The sequence below is a fragment of the Phaenicophaeus curvirostris genome, chromosome 7 (assembly GCF_032191515.1).
Source record: "Phaenicophaeus curvirostris isolate KB17595 chromosome 7, BPBGC_Pcur_1.0, whole genome shotgun sequence".
In the NCBI taxonomy this organism is placed as follows: domain Eukaryota; kingdom Metazoa; phylum Chordata; class Aves; order Cuculiformes; family Cuculidae; genus Phaenicophaeus; species Phaenicophaeus curvirostris.
Window position 1 is genome coordinate 7,741,070 of NC_091398.1, and position 26,588 is coordinate 7,767,657.

The 26,588-nt window shown below is 40.0% G+C and overlaps 2 protein-coding genes across 13 annotated transcripts in view; both read left to right on the forward strand.

Moving 5' to 3' along the window:
* Positions 1-6,779, forward strand: part of ANKRD44 (ankyrin repeat domain 44) — a 137,810-nt gene extending 131,031 nt beyond the window's left edge. For 6 of the 11 annotated variants that reach the window (XM_069860697.1, XM_069860699.1, XM_069860698.1 and 3 more), the window contains 4 exons: positions 254-336; positions 1,488-1,570; positions 2,577-2,668; positions 4,798-6,779. In XM_069860697.1, the coding sequence (XP_069716798.1) occupies positions 254-336; positions 1,488-1,570; positions 2,577-2,668; positions 4,798-5,063 (524 nt within the window). In that variant the 3' untranslated portion in view covers positions 5,064-6,779. The other 5 variants (XM_069860704.1, XM_069860706.1, XM_069860708.1 and 2 more) reach the window with 3 other exon arrangements.
* Positions 6,780-12,510: 5,731 nt separating this feature from the next.
* The window catches only part of PGAP1 (post-GPI attachment to proteins inositol deacylase 1), a 33,087-nt gene continuing 19,009 nt past the window's right edge, over positions 12,511-26,588 (forward strand). For both annotated transcript variants that reach the window (XM_069860717.1, XM_069860718.1), the window contains exons 1-7: positions 12,511-12,705; positions 17,882-18,035; positions 21,418-21,593; positions 22,227-22,398; positions 23,347-23,507; positions 25,041-25,093; positions 25,269-25,335. In XM_069860717.1, the coding sequence (XP_069716818.1) occupies positions 12,553-12,705; positions 17,882-18,035; positions 21,418-21,593; positions 22,227-22,398; positions 23,347-23,507; positions 25,041-25,093; positions 25,269-25,335 (936 nt within the window). In that variant the 5' untranslated portion in view covers positions 12,511-12,552. The remainder of the gene's footprint in view (positions 12,706-17,881; positions 18,036-21,417; positions 21,594-22,226; positions 22,399-23,346; positions 23,508-25,040; positions 25,094-25,268; positions 25,336-26,588) is intronic.

Genomic DNA, 26,588 nt, shown 5'->3' on the forward strand with positions numbered 1-26,588 from the left:
GAATATATATGTTTGATAGTTTGGAGCACAGTGAATGAGCTGTTAGCTCTGCCTTTGTTTGCTTGTTAATTGCATAAAATTAGTCTGGTTTCATTCATTATTTTCACTCGATGTTCATAAACCTTATATCATATAAAGGCTTAATTGATTAGCAGGTATGCACATGGATATTGAAATGGTATTTTTTTTCCTCTGTTTTTACATGTTCGTCTGCCCATTGGGTTTGTTTGTTGAACTCTGTTCTGTATCTCAGACTTCCTGGTGAACATCGCCAAGGCTGACTTGACATTAAAAGATAAGGAGTCAAACACATCTTTGCACTTGGCTAGCAGTAAAGTAAGTTGATGACCTCTGTATGCTTCTATTCTCCTCATAATCTCTGTGTATGTGTGTGTTTATGCTCCTAAAAATGTTTCTGCAATGGAAATGTATTGGTCAAAGTTCTGGTGAGGAAGGGAGCATTGTTCCAAGCTTTTTCTCAAGTCTGTTTCAAGGTTTACTAAATTGAGAAATATGGGTGCTTCTTATGACAGCTGAAACATAAGGAAGGGAAACAAAGAGAAATTATGGAAAATCCCTTGAGATTTTACCAAATGATCTCACTGTAAAATAGCTTAATGTAGGTTTAGGGAGAAGTTAAAAAAAAAAAGTTATTTTTTCTTTTTTCTTCTTCTCTAATTTCTATGGTAGGAGTCCAAAATTTTCCAGTATGCCCAGTAGCAGTACCACCTGAGGCATTGATTAGATTGCTGGCAGTATCTTTTCCCACCCTTTCTTCCTTTTAATTCCAATTGCTACTGCTGTTTCTGCAAGAAAAAGTGCCCGTGAGATTCCCTCTCCTGGCGCTTTTCTTTTGCTCCTCTCCACAGACTGGATTCCAGTGTGATAGCATTATTCCAGTTCCTGTAGACACGTGAGCTTGGCTGCATTCTCGAGGTCCTGCAGGCAGCTTTTACCTGCCAGAGCTGAAGGCTCGGCACCTGCGACTTGCTGTGCTGGCAGAAATAAGGCTTGGATCTGTATGAGTCCAAAGTTTCATGATTAGAACTCTCACACCAAACGGATTTTGTAGTAACCTATTAATAACAGAGAAAGGCATTTAAAGACCCAGAAAGTATAGTATTAATTTTTGAGATGAAACCATGTTTTTCTATGTTCCTATGTAGTTCTAATAAATAATCCACTAAACATTCTCTCAAGAGAAATAGTGATGTTCTCTAAAAGCAGAGGAGGTGAATTTATATGCAATGAAGGGAGGGTTGAATGTCTTAATTTCTAAATATGCTAAAGCATCCTAGCAGTGATGGTTTGTAAATGGTATTTTAAGGCTCCGACAGTTCACTTACTATACATCCTTATAAGCTGAGCAGCACTTTTGTGTTTCAAATTGAGTTATTAGATTTCACTTTTATATGTAACACTTTTTTGCCTCAGTTTCAAACTCCTCAGCAAAATAACACTGTTTTGTTTTTTTCCCCCAACTACAGGGTCATGAAAAATGTGCCTTGTTAATACTTGACAAGATACAAGAACAGAGCCTTATTAATGCAAAAAATAGTGCATTGCAGACGTAAGTATTGCCTGATCCTGTCAAGTTCAGTTGACTTACCAGAATATTCCAATATAACATTTCAAATTCCTGTCTCAGATTTTTTCATAGAACAAAAAGTTGATTTCTGGTTGTTTTGTTAAATGCTTGAAAAGACCAGATTTGTATTGCATTTTCACTTTTAATTTTGATTCCTTTGGAGCCAATTCTATACACGGTCTAGTGGAAAAATAACGTGAGTTCATTTATTTGAAGACTGTATTGAAATGTCTGTTAAACATGTGATTGTGTTAGTATACATCTAGCATTTCCTAGATTTTTTTAGACTTAAGGTGGTACCTTTACTTTTCAAAAGGGTCTTAGGTGTTATTTTATGTGCAACTTGTGTCCATCATTACATTAGCAGAGATAGAATTGTTGATATTCTTACTCCAGCTGCAAGTGTTTGACTAGTATAGGGGAATCCCACAGGAGAAGATGCAAGCCTGAGTTCTGGTGACAGATAATCTAGTGCTTACAGAAGAGTTCATTCCATCTTAGACCTTTTTTCCCCCTACCAATAAGGAATTGTTTTTCCTGTTTCACTGTCTGTCCCCAGATAGGAGCGTTGGGTGTTAGCCCAGGAAGGAAGCAAACCTTTAAACTTTTAAAGCAGTAATTATGAACAGTCTGCAGTAGCTAGAATGAAAGATGGAATGAAGGCATTTCTTCCATCTTAGATTGTTTTGCCTTTTTAAAATTCAATTGTGTGGTGCAAACAGTGGAAAAATTAGAGCTTTTTAAATAAAACCTTTAGATTGGAAAGTCTTTGTATATATAAAACTAGTTATATTTGTCTTGCACATACGTTTTATAGATGTGGAACACGAAGATTCTTTTGAAGGCTGTAACATAATTTGGTGTCTACACCATCTAAAAAAGGAAAACATTCTCTTTCTGATGCTGGGTGTGCTTTAAGCATTACCTCATTCTTTTCAGAAAGTCTGTTTAAAACTGAACTTGAAATTTAATCGTTATGTTTTTTTAGACCACTCCATATTGCTGCACGAAATGGCTTAAAAATGGTGGTTGAAGAGTTGCTAGCCAAAGGGGCATGTGTCCTAGCAGTAGATGAAAATGGTAAGTAAAGAATATACTTTGACAAACTTTAGTAAGACCGAACAGGTAATAGTACGGCAAACCAGAGCAGTAGGGTTAAAAGCTGATGATAGACATCATTGATGCTTTTATCCTTCCAAGAACTGACAGTGAGCTGTGTGAGTACCTATTTAAAACAAAAAAGATGTTATTTATTTTTCTTTGATATAAAAATGTATTCTAAACATCACAGCAGTCCCTTTTACTGTTCATTTTGCATGTACTGTCAACAGCTAGTGTTTTTTAATGCTTGAGTGCAGTGGTAACTTGAATTTCCTAAACATGCAAGTGGCACCGGATAATTCTGACGCCTTGCAGAAGAATTAAGGATTATGCATTCAATCAGCGCATGTTTTAATGGGTAGGAAGAAAACCATCAACATATGTTTGATTGTGTCCTAGTTCATTCTGAGATCAAAGCTTGTGATTACCAATTGTCTGACCTAATCCAAGACACGAGTAAATTACTGTTGCCTCATAAAATACATGATTAGTTAGTAAATCTGATAATTTTGTTTCAGATCTCAATGAAGCCCATAGAGGGCTGTGCTTATATAATTAACGTTTTCAAAAATGTCATCCTGAAATAAGCTGGTCTTACAATACTGACTTCATGGCATTAATGTAACAATTCAGTACCTCCATCTTCCCGTATCTGTAAAGTAACAATAATAATACTCACCCATCATTGCAAGACATTTGAGATCTATGGATGAAAAGAACTGAGTGGTGAGTATTTACTATTAACTGAATGTTACCTGGATATACTTGCATGACTGACTTCCACTGAAGTCATCTGGCCCTAACCTCATTTTGGAGACAGGGGACAGGGAAGTGAAGCAGACTAGCTTCTAACCACCATTTTTATTATTAAAATTGTACGTACAGATCCAGCTAATTTACATGTACGTTACAAATGAAAGTTGAGTTTAAATTTGATACACATTTGATTTTTCTAGGAACAACTGCATATGCAGTTGAAAAGAGAGAAATCTGAGCATACTCCTGCTTGGAACTCTTGTGTAAGAGGAAGTTCTGTTGAGGGTCTGCATTCACTGCAGTCAGTGCTTTAATGTGGGTAGTTTGCTAGAAAGCTCTACTCACACTTGTCCACCAAACTCATCCCCACTGCAGGTGTTCCCTGCTTACCTGAGGCAGTAGGATATTAGTACTGGTCACTGCCTCAGGTGATTGCTGCTGCAGTGCTTAAGATATTTAGCCACCTTCCAAAGAATTTGTTTGCTCTTAATACAAAGGAGGATTTGTTGGAAAGTGCTAGAATGCTACACAGCAGCCTGCAAAATGTGCAGCCAGTATGATCAGCATACTGGTTCCCAAGATTTGTGTACATGAAGAGCTGCTTTAGGGGAAGTGCTTGGATGGGAACCAAGGTAACCTGAACTGAAGATAAACATTAATAGCACCCCAGTTCTTTATTTTACTGACACCTGAAGAATATTAACTTCATATTTAAAGTGTTGCCATGCTTTCTGAACACAGTCATTATTCTTCTAACAGAATGTAAATTTGGCTACCTAAGCATCCACGTAGCCATACCTGCTATCCATGTACCACAAGTGCTGGTCTAATCTTTTGTCTTAAATTTAATTCCTAAATAAACTGCTTTCTGAGTTGAGTAAATACTCAACTGATCAATTTTCAAAATTGTTTGCTTATTACTTCAAGATGTTTTTAAACTAATACCGCTTATGTTCTAATGAAAATCATTGTTCTCAGAATGAGCCTTGTTCATACACACAGAAACTGAAGCCAGTTTCTGTTCCTGTTGCTGTGCTCCTGTGTTCTGTATTCATCACACTGTGCTGTAGAACTGTTTAGCAAGTGCTTTTATTTATCTCATGAAGTCTGTTTGCTGCCTGATTTTAAAAAAAATTAGTGCTTGTTGTGGTCAGAGTGATTTAAGTGCTCCATAAAGTGTGTATTTTCTAAGCATGTCTAATTTAAATTATGTACCCCTGTTGCCTGGCATGATCGTAACCAAACATACATCTCCTGCTTACAACGTCATCTAGAGATGTATATGAGGAATGCTCAGTGCCATTCTCGGTACCCTTAGCACTAACCATTGCCTTGTCTGCATTTGTGCCCAGGTCATACGCCAGCCCTGGCTTGCGCTCCTAACAAAGACGTGGCTGACTGCCTGGCACTCATTTTGGCTACCATGATGCCTTTTTCTCCTTCCAGTTCAGTGACGACTTTCAACTTCGTTTGTTTTAAAAAAGACAATTTGGGCAGGATGCATCTCTGCGATGGCTCCAGCATGGGTAGCACTAACTCTTACGATAAGCCCTTGAGTAATAACATAGGAACAGAGGACGGGTACAATGAAAATGATTCAGATTCTGAAACATTTTGACTTTTTGGTGTTCAAAAACTTTTTTTTGTTAGTATTTCATTTCATCTTTATTTTTGTCTTTTTAAACAGCTTAAATCCCACAGCTATATCCTTAACTATTATTCTTGACAAGCAGGTATTGAAAAGTTTTGAGTGTTGATGAGAATCAAGCCTTTAAATAACAAAGCTAGAGGGATTTACTGGAACATACTCCCGTTAATGTTCTGCAGCTTCTTCAGTTTCTCATGTTTTCTTTAGGCCCTAAGTGCCCCTGTGGAAAGTCTCTACCTCTTATTTTAAGTAGAAAAAGAGAAAATGCCTTTTTTTCTTTTTGACAGCACAAATAAACAGGGAATTGTTTGTAAAAAGTTCTTACATGTTTTAGCTGCACCTTTAGTACACAAACATATTTACAGTGTAGCCTTCATAGATTTGAGCATCATCCCTTTCCTCTTTGTTTCCTGCTTCCAGGGGCTCTGTTAATTAGAAATTTTTTTTTCAAACAAACCAAAGGTGAAGTTGTAAATCTTAAAGCTGCCTGTAGTAGTTTTCTATAGGAAACTAAAACTTTCACGTTCTGCATGTTAAGCACTTAAATGTACAGAAGGCACTTTTTACAGTTCTTAGTTGCAGCACGCAATTAGAAAAATATGGTTACAAACTCCTTGGGCCAAATTTCTGCTTATCTTACCCTATTTTTCCCATGGACGTTAGTGGAATCACTTGCATAAAGTGAAAATCACTTGGCCTTTTTGTTGTTTTTTTTTTTCAATTCAGCACAAACATGTACAGTTTATTTGCACTATGGAATTAGGGTCATTAGATGTTTCTGTCACCTGAGCCATTAACCATGAGTCTAGACCAGGAAAAAAAAAAGGAGGGGGAGAGGCGGGAATCAGGTGTAGAAAAAGGTGTATGTCAAAGTTTATAATGACTTGCCAACTTCAATGGGTGGGGTTTTTTTTTCCTTTTTCTATGCTTAAATAACTTATTTTTACTGTAAACGGTATTGAATTTTAAAATACTTTTGCCAGTGTTTGGATTAACAGAGCAAAGGTAAAGCAATGAAAGCATAACACCAAAAGTTGAAATACCAAACACCAGAAAGCATAGCAGCGCACTGTGCAGGGGATCGGAGATCCATGCTAGAACAGCCTATTGTCACCAGCTTGTAAAGCAATGTCAGCTTTGTGAATATGTTTACTCCTTCTGCCAAAGTTTCTAGGTCAAATGGACCACGACCCTCCCCTGCAACAGATGTGCAAAAGGAAGAGTGAGACTTTGTAAACAAAAACAAGCAAAAAACTAAACAAAAAGCTATCATGAATTAACCAGCTGTACCAAGAGGACCAAAATGCTTCAGTCATTAAATGGAAGACTTTGCTACTTTTATTTTTTCTTCAAATGTGAGTGACATAATGAAGTAGATTTTGTAAACCATAAAAATATAAACTTTTGAGGTAATGAGTAGCCTTGAGTGAATTTTACATTTTATGACACAGGTTTCAAGTTGATGTTTGTAACTGATGATGTGTTGATCACAGTTGGTTTTTTTTTCCAGACTAAAGAATATGTTCATATACTTTTAATGTAAATGTGTTTATATTTATTTGAGAAGAAACAAATGCCCAGGACAAATAACTATGGCTTGTTCTCCTAGTTAGCATTTGTCGATACTGTTTGGCGTGATATGAAATGAAATGTGAATCTAGGCAAGGCTGATGGCCTGAGTAGGAAGGGCTGATGCACATAGGGAGAGTGAGAACTCATCGTGATATATGGAATGCAAAGGTTAACTCCACAGGCTATCTTGGTAAAAAGCAGAAAGCAAAACACCTTCCACCATTTAAGAGCATAAGAAAGGGATCAAACCCTTTGCCGGGCACGTGAGGCAAGACTGTCCAGCTACAGCAAAGAGGGAGGAAAGGTAACACAGCGTGAAGTCAGGGTGTTAAAGTTCCTGTGGCTCACGCTCAGGCTGTCTGCAGGCTCACAGCTGCACTGGAGGGATCAGGTGAGCTTCCTCAGTGCCTGCTTTTGGCAGGGTAAATGCCAAGTAAGGCGTTTTGGTTTAGTTGCAGATTTTAGCCGTATTCCACTGTATTGTTAAAAATCTGTTGGCAGATTCCAGTTCTTTAATTAGGAAAAATATTTATATGTTGTTTATTTTGCCTTGCTAAATTTTACTTCCTTGAACATTAGGTAAAATTAAATATTGTTTCCTTAATAGATCTCCAAAGTTTACAGTAAAACATCACAAGGGATAGTGTTTCTAAAGGTGAACATTTCTTTTACTACAACTCTGTATTTTCTATAGTAGAATGACAGAGCACCTGAAACCCTGGTTTTCTCCTCAGAAATAGCACAAATAACATTTTTATGATCGATTTTTCTCAATATTTTTTTCTTTTAAAAATTGCAGAATAGCAATAACCACCTTACTTTAAGCACTGAAAATAAGGGGAGAGATCAGTGTTAAAATTTTCAGTGGTGTCTGTTCAGAAATGAATAGAAATCCCAAATTTTGCTTTCTGTATGTGGAATGCTAACATTAAAACCAAAACAAATGGGGAACGGATGCCACCAGTCTAACAGCAGGATCAGCCTTTTAATCTTACTTTAACTGGAGATGTAGGCAGGTTCCTTGGCAAGATTAATTGTAAGTCTCACTCTGAAAAAAAAAACCAAAGTGAGACTATCCCACATGAAGTTGCTTTATTAGGAGCAAAACAGTGCTTTTTGCAAAGAGGATGCTGCATTATTTTAAGCCACCATTTAAAAAGAAAATTCAGTATTTCAGAGTAACTGAAAATATTTCTGTGTATTTGCAATACCTCGTGACTCTGGTAACTGTGCAACAACGGCTGCCTCTTAATGGTGTGTACAACATTCTGGAAGCACCGGTGGTTACTGAATTACTTCAGTCCTTCTAGGAACCAAATCTAAGCTTCACTGATTTAACTTTTCTGCAAACTAACAATGATGTAAGTATGCAATATTCTAGAAATCATAGAAGCATACGATTTGTTAGCATCTTAAGGGCATTGGGGAAGTCAGGTTTCGAGCACGGTGTATTTAGGAGGAAAACTATCGTGAGCAAGGCACTTGGAAGCACTCAGTACTGATCTGTCCCACATCTCATGTGAGTTACCAGAATCCTGTTTTTTGTATGCTAGTACATTAATCTGTAATATAATTTATCACTTTTAGAAATAGATTTGTAATTTAGGGCAGGTATTTAAGCATGGGAATAATTCTACTCTTGTAAATGATTGCCTTGCCTTTCTGTGGACTTCTTACAAGAGTAGAGTTACCGTACTTAGCCGTTGCACTTAACTCTGGATCCTGCAATTGACAGTACGTGGACAACTTTGTGTCTGCACCAAGGGAAGGGTGTTTGGTGAGGGGCAGCTACGTGTCCAGGTGTATTAGCAGGATCGTTTCCTCCTGTATTTTAACCACAGCTGCAGGTGGAATCCATACCAGGATTATAGGGTCCTGAGTCCCTCTCATAAATACCGAGCTACAACCTCCGGACTGCCTGAAATTGCTGTGAAATAGCTCAGGGGATTTCTGTTCATCGCTACTAAAAGGGCACCATTATGTGTTTGGTACTTTTATGCAGTAAACAACTGCCAGGTTATTGAATTAGAACAAACACATGAAATGAATTGTTTATCCATTGTACTGTTGAGAAACTTGGTTATGTATCTTGAGGACGATTTTAAAAAATTGTGATTTTTATTCTTAGTCATGTAAGAAATATTAGAGTGCCTTTTATATTTGTGTATTATGGCAATGGTTTGTGAAACTCATCTTTTTTTTCGCCATTTGAGTGTTATAAAAGCAATATATTACCAGTAAATTTTAATTTCAGACCTTCTTTGAATGTATAAAGTGTTTCTTCTTTTCATGTGTTCTACCTGCATTGAAATGAAAACTAATATGCTAAATTTCTATAGGAATAATGTATAATTTTTGCAGTGCTGAAAATGCTTTCTTATTACACAAAAAGTAAACCTTAGGTCAGTGTTACAGGAAAGGGCGTTTTAAACTAGTGACAATCTGAGTGTGTGTGTAAAATGTAATTTTATGCGTTTCTTATGCAGTGATCTACGTATTAAAGCCAATATGTTATGGTTTGTCTTCTATTTTCTGCTTTAGCATGTGCAATATATCTTCACAAACCATGGTGATACGAATCTGGTGCCAGTGTTATACTTTGCATAACATTTGTAATAAACAATATAAAATACTGTATGATGGCTTCAGTGGGGTTTTGTCGGTATTGTTTGCCTTTGTCAGTTTAAATCTAAGGACTTGGGTAAATCATAGAATCATAGAATCACCAGGTTGGAAAAGACCCATTGGATCATCGAGTCATGTCACATACGAAATGAGGAAAGAGACTCGCTTCAGTGAACAACTTGGAATTCAACCTGAATCTTCTCAAGCACAGTTAAATAACTTTTTCAACTACTGAATGCTGTATTAATGTAATGAAGAACCATAACTGTAAACTACTATTGCAGTGCATTCAGATGGTTATTTTTGCAAATAAAAATGGTACAAATATTGTTGGACAACTGAGTAGATTTTATTTATTTAAAGGGTGGGGAAAGGCTTAAGAATTTAGCAGCAAAGAAGAAGAAAATGCAAATATAGGTGTTTGTACTTCCCTCTTATGAAATCACCCCTTGTCTTAGTAAGCTGGTGTCAGTATTGTTTCCTCTGTAGACCAGGAAAAAAGACAGTTTTTGTCAGGTATTAAATGCTTACTGTTGGTTTTCACTGATGGGCAGGCGTGGGTCTGTTGTGCATTAGCGGGGTGAGTGTTCAGCAGTGACTGAAGCCCAGCAAAGAGCAGCGCCTCAAGACAGCAAAAGATAGTGATGCCGTGAAAATCCAAAGTCAATAATCTATGCCAGTTTGATTATTAAGCAGGTATTCTTTTAATAAATGGCACCAGGGTACACACGGGGTAATCCACCTAATGTGTCCAACTACTGAGGCTGGGTACATGACTTTTATACTGGTTAAACATAGATATCCATACAGATTCCCAGAAACATGTCACATGTCCATTGTTCTTCCGGTGATACTGAAAATGTTGGCAAATAAAAACTCTCTAAGACTCGTTTTGGAGTTCTAGGAAGTAAGCATTCTTTATCAGCCTGGGCAACATGTGGGAGTGATCTCCATCTCAATGGTCCAGTGAGTCCTTTCCAACCTAGTGACTCCATGATTCTATGATTCCATCAATTGTGTGCAACAAGACAAAGGGTGGTTACATAATACGTTTCCCACTTTCATGTATAAATTTTCCCAGAAATCTTATGCATATTCTATTCCTTTTCAAGTTCTAATTTTAATGTTATGAAACTTTGTAACAGTCAAAATTCTGGCTCATTTGGAGCTGGCTCCAGCTCTCTGCTTGACCTTGCCTTTCAGATTAATAAGGATTCCAAACAAAGGTGATTACAGAAGAGACATCTGTTTAGCACAAATCATTCCTCACATAAGACATTATAATTTTCAAAGAAATTACAGTGTCTGAAAAACACCATTTTAAGGAAAACACGCTCTCAGAGAAAGAAAACATGCTATCAGAGGGTCATTCTGTCTAACTTTAAAAAGCCACAACTGCTTAGATGAAGCTTAAATGTATTTAGCTTAAATCAAAATATTCCACTTTGAAATATTCCTCATGTTGTATCATTGGGAACTTATTATCATAGTTTATCACCCACTCTTGTATGCACATCACAGTTTTTTTGTCTCCAGAAGCTTCTGATGGTCTTTATCTCCTTCCTCAGTGTGCCCTCTTGGCAGCTCAGGTCTGTCCTTTGTTCCTCCTGGGACTGTCCTTTCAATACTTGATTTCCTCCTTGTGATGCCGTGAAAAGCCAGGCTCGATAATCGGTGCCAATTTGATTATCAGGTAAGGTATTCTTCAATGCGATGCTGGGCAGGCAGGAGATGGCTCCACCTAATGTGCGTGGAATGTCCAGTATCATTCACAAAGGCGATAGACAGTCATAGTATTTGTATCCATCACTTTTCCTGGAACAGGTGTGTCTATTATAATCAGTTCCCAGAATTTATTTACATAAGTTTCCTCCCCTTGGCGCACACTCTGCCCTCTAGGGGTCTTCAGGGGCCTCTGGATGAAGGCTGTAGATCTTCCCCACAGTTGAACTTCTCAACTCTCCTTCTTGCGCCTGCTCTTAGGCTCCTTGGGCACCTCTTCAAGGCTGCAGCTGATCCCACCTGGTTCTTCTTTCTCTTATCATTGTGCTAGTCCTTGTTATCTGGCTTAATGAGATACAGTCACATTCTTCCCCATTCTTTCTAACTTTCAGCCTTGTTAAAAGCCCTTAGTAAAGCTAAGTATCCAATCGCAGGCTAGCTGGAAGTTATTCAAGCTAATCCTATATTTTACTTCTAAAATCACAAAAAAACTCTATACATAGTATTGAAATATATAACAGGTTAGCACCTTCTAACAAATTATTTCTTCCTTCACTTGTTTCAACCAGCAAACAAGCTGAACTGCTACAATCAGAGTCTTTTTAACTGCAGGCTGCCCAAGACTGGATTATTATTATAATAAGTTTTACGAGGAGCAGCTGAGAGAGCTGGGGTTATTTAGCCTGGAAAAGAGAAGGCTGAGGGGAGACCTCATTGCTCTCTACAATTACCTGAAAGGAGATTGAGGAGAGGAGGGTGCTGGCCTCTTCTCCCAAGTGACAGGGGACAGGACAAGAGGGAATGGCCTCAAGCTCCACCAGGGGATGTTCAGGCTTGACATTAGGAAGAAATATTTCACAGAAAGGGTCATTGGGCACTGGAACAGGCTGCCCAGGGTTGAGTCACCTTCCCTGGAGGTGTTTAAGGCACGGGTGGATGAGGTGCTGAGGGACATGGTTTAGTGATTGATAGGAATGGTTGGACTCGATGATCCAGTGGGTCCTTTCCAACCTAGTGATTCTGTGATTATTATTATTGCTTAAGCTAATTCATTCCCTTAACACGATGATTTACTCCTTCCTTCGATAGTAAGCTCTTTAAAGTGGCTGATTGAAGCAAGCACACGAACAAAACCCCACAGAGAAACACTCTTCTCCCTACCCGTAAAGCCCCATCTGGACCCAAACCACCATCAACGCGCCCTTCTACGGACAGAGCGCGTGCAGCCCCGAGCGCGGACCCTCCCAACATGGCGGCTTATAGGGCTCCGAGCACCGCCCCTCCCAACATGGCGGCCCGGCCCGCGTCGAGCGCGGCCCCTCCGAACATGGCGGCTTGCCCCTCCCCGCATGCTGGCCCTTCCCAACATGGCGGCCACGCGGGGGCTCGGCGCGGCGCCTCCCAACATGGTGGCCCCTCCCAGCGCGGCGGCCCCTCCCGCCATGGCGGCCCGGCGGGCCCCGCCTCTCGGGCGGTGCCGCTCCCCGCCCGGCGCCGGGAGCCGTGGGGGGACCCTGGCTCGGGGCCGCACCGGGAGGCGATGGGGCGGCCGGGCCGGCGGCTGCCCGCGGTGGCGGCGCTCTTGTACGGGGCGCTGGCGGCGCTGGTGCTGCTGGGGGTGCGGGACGTGCTGTTCCTCTACGAGGAGAACCGCTGCAGCATGACCTACATGTACGAGTACCCCGAGTACCTGGTGAGTGCGGCGGCAACAGGTGCGCGCGCGGCCCCTGCGGCACCTCTGTGTCACCCCCCGTGTCGCCCACCTCCCGTGTCACACACTCTCCTCACGTGTCGCTCCCTCCCGTGTCGCCTCCCCACCCGTGTCACACCCCCCAAGTGTCACACCCCCCCGTGTCACCCACTCTCCCCCCGTGTCACAACCCCCCGTGTCACCCACACCCCCGTGTCACTCACCCCCCCGTGTCACCTCCCCCCGTGTCACCCCCCCGTGTCACCCCCCCAGTGTCACCCACTCTCCCCCAGTGTCATCCACCCCCTCGTGTCACCCACTCCCCCCCGTGTCACCCACTCCCCCCGTGTCACCCAACCCCCGTCTCACCCCCCCTGTGTCACCCACTCCCCCCCATGTCGCCTCCCCCGTGTCACCTGCTCTCCCCCCTTGTTGCCCACCCTCCCGTGTCACACCCCTCATGTCATCCAGTCCCCTCGTGTCACCCCCCCTTGTCACACCCCCCTTCTCACTGTCCCCGTGTCACCCACCCCCTGTGTCACCCCCTCGCGCTGTGTCCCCCTGCCCCACCCGTGTTTTTTCCTGTGCCCCCCCATGCCCCCCTGTGCCTTTCTATGTCCCCCCGCACCCCCGTGTCCCCCCTGTGTCCCTGCTGTGCCCCCCACCGTGTCCCCTGCTCCTGCTGCCACCTCCGCAAGGAAGGCGAGTGGCCAAGCTCCCTCCGCCTCTCCCGGGGGCACCTGCAGCCCTGGCCGGAGCTCTGGGAAGGGAGAGAGAGCAGTTCTCCAGGTGACAGCGACAGGGCGAGGCTGAACGGCCTCCGAGCTGCACCGGGACCCGTTCAGGTTGGGCAGTGGGAGAAATTTCTCGGCCAAAAGGCTTCTCTGGAGGGCACTGGAGCGGCCGCCCAGGGAGGTGGGGGAGTCCCCATCCCTGGCCGCGTTTGCAAGGCGGGCAGGTGGGGTGCTTGGGGGTCTGGGTCGGCAGTGGACAGGTATGGCCGGACTCAACGATCTCAAGGTCTTTTCAAACCTAGCGGTTCTGCGATTCTAAGAGGACGGGTGAGCTCCTCTGACAGCCCTCAGCGCTGGCAGCGCCACAGGGGTGACACCCTGCACATCCAGGTCCTTTTTGTGACTTTACAGAGCGTGGAGCAGTGAGCGCGTTAAAAAAGTGGATAACTGAGGCTCAGATACACGCGTGTTTCCCGATTGAACGGCAGCCCGGAGTCTCGGTGAGCGCTTGTGGGCAGCAAGGTCCCGCAGCAAATGGGAGAACTTGTGAACCTGCCCAACGTGCCTCTCACCTTGCTGAGCTTTTTAGAAGCCGCTCTGAAGACCTTGCATCAGTTTGAGAGAGGGGGACCGTGGAACCATTGTTTTCCAAGCATCGTATCGTGGTGTAATAGTGGGAGGATGTAAATACGTGGGTGTACGTAGGCTCGCTGCTGTTACTGCGTGCAGGTGTTAGAAAACAAATTCTGTTTTTAATACAAGTTCTTACTACAGGATTTTCTGTCCTAGTAAAAGCATCCCAAAACGTAATCTGTTTCCTATTAGGCGTTCATTTAGCATTATCTAGGATATAAGCTATATTGAGAAAAAAAAATAAAAAAGAAGTATTCTAAATAACCTGTTTTGAGGTAGATTGCAAGCTGCCTTGCAGTCTTAAACGATTTAAGAAATCTTAAAGCAGAAGCTCAGTACCTAAATTAGTACTGAAGCAGCAGGTTACTTTTTGGACCTGTTAACCTTCATTTGCGAACCTTGACATAGCCTACAAAAGCGAACCTTGGTGTAGCTTGTCAGTGCTGTAGAACAAAGTGGTTTAAGCAGCTATAGATAATTAAATCCTGCACGGTTAAGTTCTCAGATCTCCTAGCCGCCAAAACCTACTTCAGCTTCACTCTGAAGCCAACCAGCTGAAAGTGTGTGGTGTTACTGGTGGTTGACTGAGATTCTCATCTGCCACCACACATCTTCTGTATTTACTTACTATGTCCGGGCTTACGTTTTAAGCGTCTTTAGGGAAGTGCTGTGCTGGTAGGAGGCGCAAGGCTTAAGGGTAAACAGTAGTTCTGTGCAGGAAATGCGAGTCGCAGCTGGCTCTATTGCTTCTTAGAATTTCTCATCCCTGAATAATCACTTTTACCATGTGGAAAGCAGTCATTTTTGGGAGGAAGATAATGATTTGTCAGGGTTTGTTGAGGCATTATACTTTTCAAGTACCTCTTTATTGTTGGAGGGGTTGTTTGTTTAATTTTTGGTGTCTGTATAATACTGGCATTAGTAGGAAACCACAAGACTGGAATTCCAGGTGAAAGGCACCGATCATCCCTTGGGTATTGCATTACAAAACAAATAATTATTCAAACAACTAAAGATGTTTCATTTCTTTTGTGTCTAGCAGTCGAGCTCATACTGTAGTAATGAAATCAGTTTGGATATTTGTTTTGGTTTTCTTACTTAACTTTTTTTTTTTTTTCATAAGTTGTAGGATTGCAGAATTTGAATTTATCCTAACCTTGCGCTATTCAGCTAAGTTGGTAAGAGACTCAGAAGTTAGTAATGAGGACTTTTTCACATAAACCTAATTTCTTTAGAAATCAGGGTGAAAACAAAGCCTACACTGACATTGTAAAAAGTTACCGTAGCTCATTACAAGCACTTATATAAGCAATGTCTTGGGAATTCAGAATTTAAAACCACTACCATGGAACAGGAACACGTGTTTACCTTTGGAGTTGCATGTTCCCATTTTGCTGTAATATTTGAGCACTGTGATTTGCAGAAAAACCTCAGTATTTCGGTACTACAATTCTTATGGATTGTGTAGGTTTTTACTTTCAACATTGACCCAAAGAATATCAGCTCATCCATTTTATGTCCCTCAAAACATTTTGAAAAGAGAGTGAACCTGGAAGATACTGTGAAAAATCACTTGCATAGTGTTATTTAATCCATCAGGAAGTCTTATCTTGACAGCACTCTTAATTTATTAATGAATTTTAGAATTATATATATAAAAACATTATAAGAAGAGGTTGCAAATAGCCAATATGACATACAATTTGAAGACTAAGGAAGAAAGGAAATGTTCTTCAGCTGAGGAGAGAACAGAGGAGAAAAGGGGAAGGGGAAGAGCGTGTGTGGGCTGGGAATTAAAGCTAAATCGGCTTTACTGTAGATGCATTTGAGAAAAACAGCTGAATTATCTGAGAGAGTGATGCTTCTGTTTCAAGAAAGCAATTCTTTAGAGAAGATTTCTGATACAAAACTGAGTTTAGTTTTGACCTTTTTCTGTAAGATAAAATGTTTCCTGAAAACATAAATTACAGCTTGATGAATGTATCTTTAATCATCTGATTTGCCTCTGAGTTGTCATAACATAGTAATCAAATGCTATAAAAAAGTGTATTTGTGTTCATAGGCATTTTTGAAATCTAACTCTTGGATACTAAAAATTATCAGCCAACCGACCCCCATACAGGAGTTCATAAAATGTTTTGCTTACTACTGATTTGATTTAAGGCAGTGTTGTATGGCTTTAAGAATCATAATGGACTGGTCTCAGCCTTAATCATCACCTGTCCTTTAGGTTCAAAGAAATTTTGTTCTTTTCTCTTTGGGAACTCATAATCCTATAAGCTAAGTGAGTGGTTAGGTGGTTGGTCGTTTGCTTTGTTGCAGTACGGGAAGTGTGGGCTTTCTTTCAGTGAACAGTTGACAGAGTAAAATTGGATCCTGAGTGTTTACAAGCTCAGGTCCTCACTAGGCCACACATCACACACTTTGAAAACAACAAGAAGAACAAAAGTCTCCAAAGTGTCATGGGTTTATTTTTTCTGAAGAGACTGAAGGCCAAATGCCGGGTCCTGCACTTGGGGCACAACAACCCTGTGCAGTGCTACAGACTAGGAGAAGTCTGGCTGGAAAGCTGCCTGGAGGAGAAAGACCTGGGGGTGTTGGTTGACAGCGACTGAACATGAGCCAGCAGTGGCCCAGGTGGCCAAGAAGGCATCTTGGCTTGAATCAGAAATGGTGTGACCAGCAGGTCCAGGGAGGTTATTCTCCCTCTGTACTTGGCACTGGTGAGACCGCTCCTCGAATCCTGTGTTCAGTTCTGGGCCCCTCACCACAAGAAGGATGTTGAGGCTCTGGAATGAGTCCAGAGAAGAGTGACGAGGCTGGTGAAGGGGCTGGAGAACAGGCCTTATGAGGAATGGCTGAGGGAACTGGGGTTGTTTAGCCTGGAGAAGAGGAGGCTGAGGGGAGACCTCATTGCTCTCTACAACTACCTGAAAGGAGGTTGTGGAGAAGAGGGAGCTGGGCTCTTCTCCCACGTGACAGGGGACAGGACAAGAGGGAATGGCCTCAAGCTCCACCAGGGGAGGTTTAGGCTGGACATTAGGAAAAGATTTTTCACAGAAAGGGTGATTGGGCACTGGAACAGGCTGCCCAGGGAGGTGGTTGATTCACCTTCCCTGGAGGTGTTTAAGGCACGGGTAGGTGAGGCGCTGAGGGACATGGTTTAGTGTTTGATAGGAATGGTTGGACTTGATGATCCTGTGGGTCTTTTCCAACCTGGTGATTCTATGACTTATTAAGGTGGTTACTGGTATGGCTGAAATTCACTTTGCAGGTTACATCTCTCTAGAAGTCCTGTAAGAGTTCACCCTGCGTCTGTCATTTACCCTGACGTAACAGTTGAAATCTGACGGTCACCTACACAACTGTCTTCTCAAGACTTGGTGTTGGTATGGGTGCAGTGGATTCCTGTGTCCTGGGAGGAGTGGTTGGGTTTCAATATACCAGCCCCCTCGTCCCCCTCCCTTTAGTATAAGGCTACATTTACTGTACCACTGCGCAACTTCGAAGGTTGCGTGGTTCCATTCATTTGCAGCTTGTTTCAAAGCCAGTTGAAGTTACTAGCTGTTTCAAGTAAGTAACTGCAGTCACTCATTATGCACAGTTATACCTACTTAAACAAAATACTTGATACTTCAATTATTTTTTCTAAAGCAAAACCCAGTTTTTCATTCTGTATTCTTTAGATTGTAGTTTTATGAACAATACATAAAACATAAGCCAGATCATTTAAATTACTGGATAGCCACTATATGTTTGTGTCTGCAGCGATATAGACAAGGTGATAGTTTTCTTTTTAACTTTTGCAACAGAAAATAAAATTACCGAAGAAAACAGCCAGACGATACCCAGCGTATGAACTCTATCTCTATGGGGAAGGGAACTATGCTGAAGAAAACAAAAATCTCCTATTGACAGGAATTCCAGTTCTCTTTCTTCCAGGGAATGCCGGCAGTTACAAACAAGGTAAGCGTTTAGCCAAATTATAGGTACGTTACAAAGAGCTCTTGCATTTATGCATTACTTAATGGCAAGAAGTTTTCTGTTTGAAATAATATCAACAAAAATCATAATGGTCGATCATATTATGGTTTAGGTATCCTTGTTAGTCCTTGGTTAATTTCCAGCAGTCAAAAGACTTCACTTTGTTTCAAATCAGTTGAACAGTTGAGCTCTAATATTTTACTGGAGTAAGACTCACAGAATCACAGAATAACCAGGTTGGAAGAGACCCACCGGATCATTGAGTCCAACCGTTCCTATCAAACACTAAACCATGTCCCTCAGCACCTTGTCCACCCGTGCCTTAAACACCTCCAGGGAAGGTGACTCAACCACCTCCCTGGGCAGCCTGTTCCAGTGCCCAATGACCCTTTCTGTAAAGAATTTTTTCCTCACGTCTAGCCTAAACCTCCCCGGGCGGAGCTTGAGGCCATTCCCTCTTGTCCTGTCCCCTGTCACTTGGAAGAAGAGGCCAGCACCCTCCTCTCTACAACCTCCTTTCAGGTAGTTGTAGAGAGCAATGAGGTCTCCCCTCAGCCTCCTCTTCTCCAGGCTAAACAACCCCAGCTCTCTCAGCCAACTGTTGGAAGCCAGAAACAGTACAGGTCATGTGGCACTGTGGCAGCACTGCATCCTTTCCACGTTTTTGATTTCAAAGATCTAGCTGGTTTTGGTTTGAATGAGATTTAGTGGTTATACCAAGTAAGACAAGACCTCAATTTGATCAGAAGAAACTGCACAAGCTTTCATCTGTGATGTGAAGTAATGATGTGCTATAGAAATAAGCATCATCTTGTGGCTTACTCTGTAGCTTTGTTATTTCCTGCCTCTGTGTAGTGGTGTTTTTGCATTAGTGTCATCTTCCCACTTCACACATAGCCTGCTTTTGGCTTCCAAGTTGTACTAAGCTCCAAATGAAAAAATTTAATAGTTCTAATGCATTTTTTATTTTATATTGTAAATGCTGAAGTTAGTAGTTTGAGCATGAAGCATTGTGTTTCGGTGTTTATTCAAGCAGCTGGTATTCCTTCCAGGCTGGGATTGTCAGGCCCTTATTTTTTGTTCTCTAAAATGTGCTCTGCAACAGTAACACTTGAAACTATGCTAGCAAAATTGATGTGTATTTCTGGGGAAAACCACTACAGTCTATACCCTAATGTCTTACAGTGACAATTTTTCCTTATATTTGTGCTGAACTTGATTAGATGAGCTGTTTTCAGAGAACCTTTATGAAGTTTGTGTCTGAGAATATACCCGCTTAGCTTATGACAAAGTGAAATATTTTACCAACTCTTACTTTCAGAAAACCCTTACAGACTAGGAGGCATAATAGTATCCAAAGAAGATTACAAACATAATGATTAGAAGGGACACTATGTAGAATTCTGTAATTGTGTATCAACTATTGCAAATCTGTTAATTAATGCTGTGTCTAAAAACACAGGAACCAAAATGATGCTTTTAGGTTATGTTAAGAATCAAGAGGAAGTACTTAAAACTAGGTCAGTAGAAGAAATCTCTTTATTTAATATCTCTATTTAAAATAAATTATTCTGCCTTAATCAGTGGCTAAGAATATTTTTTGTTTTTTTATGAAATTTATGAAAATTCACATTTCATTCAGAATTTATTATGGGGTAACGCTTTAATTCTGATATGTAGATGAAAGGTGAAGGTGCTGCTATTGTTTTCATACTCGTATAAAACATATTCATCAATGAAGACAAAAGTGTTGCTGCTGCCTTTTCTGGGCTTGTTATTTTGATGTGTTACAGACACTTCTGAAATATCTTAATTCATCAGCCTTCGTGGGCTCTAAAATGCACCTTCTAAAAAGTATAAAATTGAGACTTTGGGTAAGAGATAGTGATCTGGTTTAATTGTTGGGAATGAACTGGAGCATTGAGATCCTGAGTTCTATTTAGGAATTTATCACGTGTTTGCCTTGCGACTTTTGGCAATGTTCTTATGCCTTTTATATGACCTCCAACATAAGGTTGTGATAAGATACTTGATCTTTTAAACATTTTTTAGGTCTTTCAAAATGGTTTGAAGATGTTCTTGTTGCTTAATAACTTTAGATAGCGTTGGTGAAATGACTGACTATGAATTAGGTTTATAATTTTCATCATGCTGATAATATCTGTTTGAGTCTTTGAATACATTAAGTATTTCATAAATATTATTATCACATTTCATGAGCTTTGTTGGAATTGGTTTGGTGTGTTAATTTCGATAGCAGACTTTCCCAAGAAGCACTGTTCTACAGGCTGCAGATGTCTGAAACTGTTGCAGTCTAGAAGAATCTTGCTCTGTGTGCGGGATTGGGGCAGGCCTTTCTGGCGATCAGTAGTTATTTCACATACTTGCTTCTGGGACTTTCTTTTTTTTTTTTTTTCCTTCTTCTTCTTTCTCTGTCATGCTTTTTTGTTTGCAGCCTTTACTGTTCCCATCCTGCCATGTCTCCATGGAAACTCAGGACCAGCTCTCCACTTGGAAGGCTGCATTAAGTAGCAACTGGGGTTAAATGGAGAAGGAAGACAGTCCAGAAGCCAGACCTTGTAGACACAACATTTTCTCCATCAAGATTTTAGGTGGAAAAGTGACCTTTAGAGTTTAGTTTTCCAATCCCTCATAGATATCTTGTTGCTATTTGGGAATGTTGTCATAGAGTTGATGGTCTTCAGAAGAATTTTAGGAAAGCCTAGCAGCAGCAATGCCTCTAGAGTAGAAGTCAAGAATGCTCTTTTGTCTTCTTGACCTGGTGGTGGTAAAAAGTTGCAAATGAGATGAGAAAATCAGTTCTCAGGTGGAGGAATGTAGTCTTTAATCTTGTATACTTTTGGGGTTTTTTATGTAATGTATCTCTTGTGGTCAGCTAGGTCGCCTGGCTAACCGCAAGAAGCATAGTACGTGCCTCTATATCTTACCAAGCTTTCTTTTAATTTTGTTCTTTTTTGTTTGTTTGTTCTTTTCCACATTCTTCTGTAAGCTCTTGTTATGATATGTTTACTAGAAATTTTTTTTTCAGAGGAATTTTTACAAAAATGGGAAGTAATTACTTCTTTCCACATCTTACAATTCTGTTCTGACTGTGACTGAAACTTTTGCTCTGATTATTTATATCTTCTAATCTGTTTTTTGTAAATCAAATATGACTGCATATTAGAAAAAAAGATTGACTTTTTCATCCTTTTTTTTGCTTTTATGAATGACCTCAGATGAACAATGGATTTAAGATAACATTTGTTTCTTAATAGGTTATATATTTATGTGTTTGTCTACTAATGACGGTGCTAAGCAGTGAATGCTAGATTGTTTTAACTGATGTGGTTTCTTTTCCTAGTACGTTCTCTTGGCTCCATTGCACTTAGAAAAGCAGAAGATGTTGACTTCAAGTATCATTTTAATGTCTTCAGTATCAACTTTAATGAGGAGTTGGTTGCGTTGTATGGTGGCAGTCTGCGACGACAGACCAAGTTTGTCCATGAATGCATAAAAGTAATTCTTAAGTTGTACAAGGTAAGTAGTGACATATACTGAATAATGTACTTTCATTTTAGAGTGGAATTCTGGGCTGCCTTTTCTAATGGAAAACTGAAGGATGATGAATAAGGAGGGAGACTTTAAGATGCGTGTAGGTAACTGAATGTGATAGTTGTAAAATATAAAATTGCTGCTCTTAAATAGATTTTTTTTTTTTTTAATGCTTGTGACAATCCCAGAGCTTCGGTTAGGCTCTGTATTCTAAATAAGTATTTCCATGTGCAATTTATGCTTTTTTTGTAGTAGAGACATGAATTTTTCCTAGCTTATTAAAATATTAATTTAGTGTCTCCTTACATCCAGTTTTCTCTAGGAAAGTTCTTTGATATCCTATGTCCCTAAGACTCTCAGAAATTAAAATAAGCTTAAGTTTCTGATGCATACACAGGCCATATTATATTCCCATTGAGCTGGAAACTTTAAACACTTTTTTTGAGATAGCAACCGAATTAATATTAATTTTATAAACTTGTCAGTTTGATACTAGTTAATATTATCTTTGAGAGGATGTAAGTTCATTTTGAGGGTAAAAGATATACAACTGATAACCATAGTTCAATGTCAAATCTATTTTTAATCTGTCTAATTATGCTTTGTGCTTTACTTAAGGATCGAGAATTTGCACCGACCAGTGTTGCCATAGTAGGTCACTCCATGGGTGGTCTTGTTGCAAGAGCCTTGCTTACACTGAAGAATTTTAAGCCTGAACTTATAAACCTCCTCATTACACAAGCCACACCTCATGTTGCACCTGTACTGCCTTTAGACAAATATCTCACTGGTAAGTATTGCAGGTTATCTAATCACATTGTGTTTCTTTATTGACCCCATGAAGCATTAATAGGTGACGTTCTTGCAAATAAGCAGGAAAATGTGCTAGTTTGTTTACTGTAATTAATCTTTTCCTTTGTTACTTAGGTGGTTGGTTGGGAGTGCTAGGATACTGAGAGTAAGTAAGGTGTCGTATGAAATGGATTATGTGGACTTGAGCCTCTGTGCAGGGCCTGGAGCTCTAAATAATGTGTTAGAGTTGCTAAATTTAATGTTTGTCACGCTCAAAGGTTGGAGAGGTGAGAATATTAAACATAGATAAAATTACATGTTTTATATAATGTCTTTATATAGAAGATAGATCTTATTTTCTACTCGCCTAAATAATTACGGCATAAAAAATGGACTGTGATCATTTTGCCTGTACTATACGCTTCTTGAAGAGCTAGATGTGATTAAACGATACTGATGAAATATGTACTGAGTGATAATTGTGCTGCTTCATGTAAATGTTGAAAGAATTGGTGAAGGAAAAGGGAATAAACATTTATTTTCATTATTCTTTGTGGCACTTGAGGGAAATGGATTATCTTTAGCTGCTGAATTTGATTTATTGTGCTTGTATTAATCTTCCTTCTTAAAACTGATTGCAATTCAATGCTTCTTCCTTGCTGACTTGTTTCTGGGCTGTGGCTGTCCTTAAAATAAATGAATGGTTTGCTACTTAAACACTGTATGTGGTTGGTTGATACAGAAATTGTAAGTGTATCTGTCTTTCCCAACTGCTACCTTTTTGGGATTACAATAATACTTTTCCTTCCTTATATGAATCAAAAGTGATAACTGGAGTTTGAATGACTCTAGAGGGGCTTACAGAAACTGTTAGTTAAATGTTTCAGTAATTTTTTTTGTGTATCAAATAGACTTGTGGGAAATTTTATTTTAATATATTTTTTAGATTTTTATGCAGCTGTAAACAATCACTGGATTCTAAAGGCCCAAGACTTAAGAAATTTAACTACTCTTTCTGTGGCGGGAGGATTCAGAGATTACCAAGTTCGTTCCGGACTGGCTTTTCTACCAAGATTGAGTCAACATGACAGTGCCTTATCTGTTGTGGTAAAGAGCAAACAGTTTTTTTGGTTTTGTATGGAGCTGTGTTAGGTAGTTGTTTACGTAATGCATGTGTCGCTGTCTAAATACAGTCTGCGTGCACAGAATAGTAAAACTAAATATGAAAATGCTACATATGAAAACACAAAGTAGATAGCATACAGTTATAAAATCATAAATAGTTGATGTCATATAGATGAGTATCCACTGGAGGAGTATGTGTTGGGGTTCATTTGAATCACATACAACCTGGTACTGTTTCTTCTCACCACCTTCTTGCACCTTTTCGGCTCTGGAACTCAGGTTTTGTTTTCCTGCAATTTGTGCAAGACGGGCATGGAGACCAACAGATGGGCAGTGTGGTGTAGACTGCCTGTTTGATTATAAAAAGAGAGCTCTGGCTTGCAGTCTTTCTGTATTTACTGTTTTTCAAAGAATTTAGGCATGTACTGGATTTTAAATCCAGTATTGTGGTTTTGCAGACATCTACCTCCTTCCAAAATTAATCAAGAGACATCATAAACTTAGATTTGTCATTCCACCACCACCTGTTAGAAATATGGAAGAATCTGGAAAACGTTCCCTAGCAGAAGAAATTTTTAATTTCCAAATTCCATTTACTGTTCAAATCAGGTTTTAAATGCATTTGTTCTGACATCAACTTGAAATGTTATCTGAAATAGTTGTCATTCCCTTGGTGTTTACCTCCCTGTCCACTGGATAGAAAGCTGTCTATAAATAGTCTCAGCTCTGATTATGCTAGGCTAAGAAGATTAATTCTGCATTCCCTTTGTCCTAGTAACTGTTCTCTGCATCTGCTCTGCTTTTATTTCTCTTGAGTGTTGGTGACCAGAATTTTGCATGAAAACTCACGTGTAGTGGTACTAGTGCTTCCTCATGTTTTATTTTGTTCTTTAGTTTATTGGGCTTGGGGGTGGTTTTGTTGTTGTTCAGTTTGTTTTCTTTCTGCTCGACTGTAATGCATTAATAGTTCATAGCTTACTTGATTCAAGTCGTACAAGTAGGCAATGAATTCCGTTCACAGGAGGTGATTTTCATATTATTAGTCCCTAAAATGCAATACACAATGAATAGCTTCAGACTGTCCACTTCTTTCTGCTTGGTGTTCTGATGCCTCTTTCTATTGAGGACGCCCTTGATTTTCCAGCAGGAGCTTTCATTGGCATGCTCCTAAATTTGTGTGCCAGGATCACTTGTTAAAACAGTAAGATTAATCATAGAAGCAGTCTTTGAAACTTTTTGTAAGTTTCCTCCATATCATTTGCCCTTGTCACCGTGAGTCTGTGCTATCTAACGTAAGTAACTCTTCTTGTTTTACAAGTGCTTCAGCATTTTTAAGTTCTTTTTATGACTGAAGAAGTTATTCTGTTGTACCCTAGATTCCGAAACTCTTAAAATAAACACAGTTCTATTTAATAATTGAGGAAATATGTTTAAATAAAGAGAGGAAAAGCTTGCTTAGAATTTTAAAATGTTGAATACTAACAAAATCTTAACTTTTTTTCCTTCCCCCAACAGAGCTCAGCTGTGCCTAGAGCTTGGGCCTCAACAGACCATCTCTCCATAGTCTGGTAAGCTAACGGAGCAAAGGTTAATTGAGTGGCCATACATCCCTCTGTTATCTGCTATTATCATGTTATACAATCATTTAACTTCAGTGTAATATTATTACAATGTCTCTTCTGACCACGTTTTTCTCCTGAATATTACGTTTCTATATTTAATTTTAGTCATTCTGTCTTCTAGGTGCAAAGAATTGATCCTAGCTACCATTAGAGCTTTGTTTGATCTCATAGATGAAAACACAAGGCAGGTTTGTATATGTGATCTGTATATTTACCCATCACACTCTCTTCTTTCATCCTGGAATGCTTAATCAGGACAAACGTTATCCTGTTATACAGAAATTCCTTTTTGAGTGTTCTAAGTCATGCTGGGAAAATTGTTCCTGTCTTGTACCAGTCACTGGAAAACCTGTGGCTTTGTGTTGTTTGACCAGTGTGTCAGAAATAATTCAGTGTTAACTCAGTTTTGTTCGTGACTGCTTGATGCTTTATAACCGGGGTGAGGACTGAACTACTCTTCCAGAATGCAGCAGGTTTAGTTGACCTTTTATGAGGATAAACACATTTTGCTAGCTGTGTAGCTTTGGACGTGACCTCTCAATTTGTGTTCATCACCTTCACTGATGAGTCTACAAGCGGTGAAAAACTGTGATAGTTTAACTCGGGCATAATACTTCGAGGACTTCACCGTGTGTCATCGTCATAGTGGCCAGCATGTGTTTGTGGTGTTGTCTTGCAAACGGCACTTACAAAAATAAAATGCAAGTAAAATCCTAGCGTATTTGTTTATCTAGAGCTACCTTTATTTGTTCCTTTTCTAAATAAATGTCCTGCACGAAAACTGTTGGAGAAATCTCCCATTGTACTCTGTTTGCTTTCTGGAATGGTATGCAGCAATATGTATGAATTGGAATTAAGGCCTAAGAGGCTGGAAAGATGTAAGAGCAGAGCCCAACCATAGAAGAGGAAGGCTTCCGTGTGTTCTTTGTAAGGCTGTTTGGGGTAGAATTATATACTTCTTTAGATGTACGCACTTTAACGTGTAATTTAGAGACAGAAGGGGGATACGGTTGTTCTGGAGTTGACTGGCAGTGTGATGGAGGGTACAACTTTTCTGAGTTCAGTTGTAATGGCCACAATTTTGATAAGCTGAATAGAGAAAAATTAGTCCTGGAAATCTGATTCTGTATTATTTCAGGAAGAATGCATGTGTGCCTCTAAAGAAAGTTTAGTAGAATGGTTTCCTTGTGTTAAAAGTAGACAAGGAGATAAAACTAAGTTCTAGCTATGCTTTGTAATGTGGACTTTCTGTATTGCAGTGATTGACTGTTGATGCACTTCGTTTGCTTAGATTATTGAATTCAGAATAGAATCGGAGTACCATGTCTTCTAACAATCCTTCCCGGCTCTCATTCCCAAAACTGTGTTGCTAGCTATGATCACGACGTTATTGTAAATAACACAAATTGGTAAAATACAATCTGACAACATGCTCTGGTTT